Source organism: Cebus imitator, unplaced genomic scaffold (genome assembly GCF_001604975.1).
Source record: "Cebus imitator isolate Cc_AM_T3 unplaced genomic scaffold, Cebus_imitator-1.0 Scaffold457, whole genome shotgun sequence".
Taxonomy (NCBI): domain Eukaryota; kingdom Metazoa; phylum Chordata; class Mammalia; order Primates; family Cebidae; genus Cebus; species Cebus imitator.
Window position 1 is genome coordinate 159,576 of NW_016107772.1, and position 2,463 is coordinate 162,038.

Here is a 2,463-nt window from a genome sequence, read left to right on the forward strand (position 1 = left end):
ACCCAGGAGGCGGAGGTTGCGGTGAGCCGAGATCGCGCCATTGCACTCCAGCCTGGGTAACAAGAGCGAAACTCCATCTCAAAAAAAAAAAGAAAATGCCTCTCGGAAAGCAGCTCCCTCATTCCCCTGCAGAAGAAGAAATGCGGAAACACAAGAAGTCTCCCTAGCGCAGAGCCTCAGTTCCTCCCTCACAGATGTGAAACGCCAGGATGCTGGAAAGCCACCACGGCCTCTGGCCATGCACCAATTGTAGTTTTGTGTGTTGGCTGCTCCACTGTTGTCTGCCAGCCCACAGAAGGGAAAGTGGGGCTCCTGGAAGGGTACTCCTTCAGACGGAAGCAGCACTGGAAGTGCCCCAAGTCAAGGTGCGTGGGACACAAACTCAGTGAACATATTTTGGATTTGAAGAAAAAGAACTTTACAAGTCATGCCTGGGCGTGGTGGCACATGCCTGCAGTCCCAGCTACTGAGGTGGGAAGATGGCCAGAGCCCAGGAGTTCGAGACTGCAGTGAGCCGTGATATCGCCTATGGATAACCATTTCATTCCAGCCCGGGCAGCATGGTGAGACCCCATCTCTCTCTCTCTCTCTCTCTTTTTTTTTTTTTTTTTTTTTGAGAGAGTCTCACTTTGTCACCAGGCTGGTATTCAGTGATGCAATCTGGGCTCACAGCAACCACCTGTGTTCAGTTGCCTCCTGGGTTTAAGCAATTCTCCTGCCTCCCCCTCCAGAGTAGCTAGGACTATAGTGCGCACCACCACATCAGCTAATTTTTTTTTTTTTTTTAAAGATGGGGTTTCATTAAAGATGATGGCCAGGCTGGTCTTGAACTCCTGACCTCAGGTGATCCACCCACCTCGGCCTCCCAAAGTGCTAGGATTACAGTCTTGAGCCACTGTGCCCGGCCACCAGCTAATTGTGTGTGTGTGTGTGTGAATATATTTTTTATTTAGTCATTCTATTTACAATTGAAACTCTGGGAATTCAAAATTAACATCCTTGCCCGTGAGCTTCTTACAGACCCCAGAAAAAGTTTCAACCTTGTGTTCCACATTGTTCTGCTGTGCTTTGTCCAAATGAACCTTTATGAGCCGGCTGCCATCCAGTTTCACGTGGATTCTCTTGCCCACAATTTCACTTGGGAAGACCAGGTACTCAAGGATTGCATCATGCACAGCTGTCAGTGTACGGCTCCTGGGACGATTTTGCTTATTTTTTGTACGGCTTTTTTGAGTTGGCTTAGGCAGAATTCTCCTCTGAGCGATAAAGACAACATGCTTCCCACTGAACTTTTTCTCCAATTCACGTACTAGCCGGACTTGGATTTTCTGGAAAGATTTTAGTCGAGGAACAGGAACAAAGATTATGATAGCTTTCCAGCCACCACCAACTTCAATTTCCTTGGCTGCCATAATATTCAGCTCCCTGAGCTGAGCCTTGAGGTCTGAGTTCATCTCCAGCTCCAGAAGAGCCCGGGAGATGCCGGACTCGAACTCGTCTGGCTTCTCGCCATTGGGCTTCACGATCTTGGCGCTCGAACTGAACATGGCTTTCTCCTTGGTGAGCGCCGGCTTAGGAAAAAAGCCTCCAGCTAATTTTTGTATATTTAGTAGAGGTGGAGTTTCACCATGTTGGCCAGGCTCGTCTCAAACTCCTGGCCTCAAGCAATCTGCCCACATTGGCCTCCCAAAGTGCTGGGATCACAGGCATGAGCCACCACACCTGGCTGAGACCCCCATCTTTTTAAAAAAAAAAGAAGGTAGACAATGTCAAAACTATTTAGTGTGGTAAATTAGTCACTCCACTGGCTTTGACCTAATGATGTGGAAACAGCAGCAACTTTTGCAAACTACTTATATTTTTAATAAAATTATTCAACGTAACAAAACATTGTCCAAAAGTATCTGATGATAAAAGTATTTGATCTAGCCAAGACAACAGCACACACAGGCACATTGCTGCAGGGAAGGGCCACAGACAGTCCCTTTGCTTCCAGGGGGCTGTCAAATTAGGGATGCTCCCTCTCTGCCGCTGCGGAGGTGCTCCCTTCCTGCGGGCTGGATCCAGGACTAGAGCTCCCTCATCAGGGGAAGGACCAGAACCCTCAGCCAGAGACTCTCCACCTTCAAGGGTTAGGACAGTGGAGGGACTGCATGCCACTCCTGCTGTGGTGGGCACAAATGACACCAAGCTCTGCAAGCTCAGGGCTCTTGCACTCTGGAGGGTGTAATGGCTTTCCAAGATTGATTTCCTCAGGGGTGTAGTCTCGCATAAGCTGCTCTGATGGGCTACCTGCAAATTAGTAAACCCTAGTATGCAGGTCCCAGATATGACAGGTGCACCCTTTGCTCTGATGTAGATTTTATGAATATGTAAGTAGGCAGTCCCAGTATATTGATAGTGATAAAAGATGTGTTGACCCTCACTGGGTCATATAGGGCATATAACAACCCATTCTACATG

General features: G+C 48.3%; 1 protein-coding gene across 1 annotated transcript; it reads right to left on the bottom strand.

Annotated features, from left to right (window-relative positions):
• Positions 1–930: 930 nt before the first annotated feature.
• Positions 931–1,578, bottom strand: LOC108291510 (40S ribosomal protein S7-like). The gene has a single exon (XM_037732589.1). It carries the CDS (start codon positions 1,545–1,547, stop codon positions 963–965), a length of 585 nt encoding a protein of 194 aa, XP_037588517.1. The 5' UTR covers positions 1,548–1,578; the 3' UTR covers positions 931–962.
• Positions 1,579–2,463: the final 885 nt, after the last annotated feature.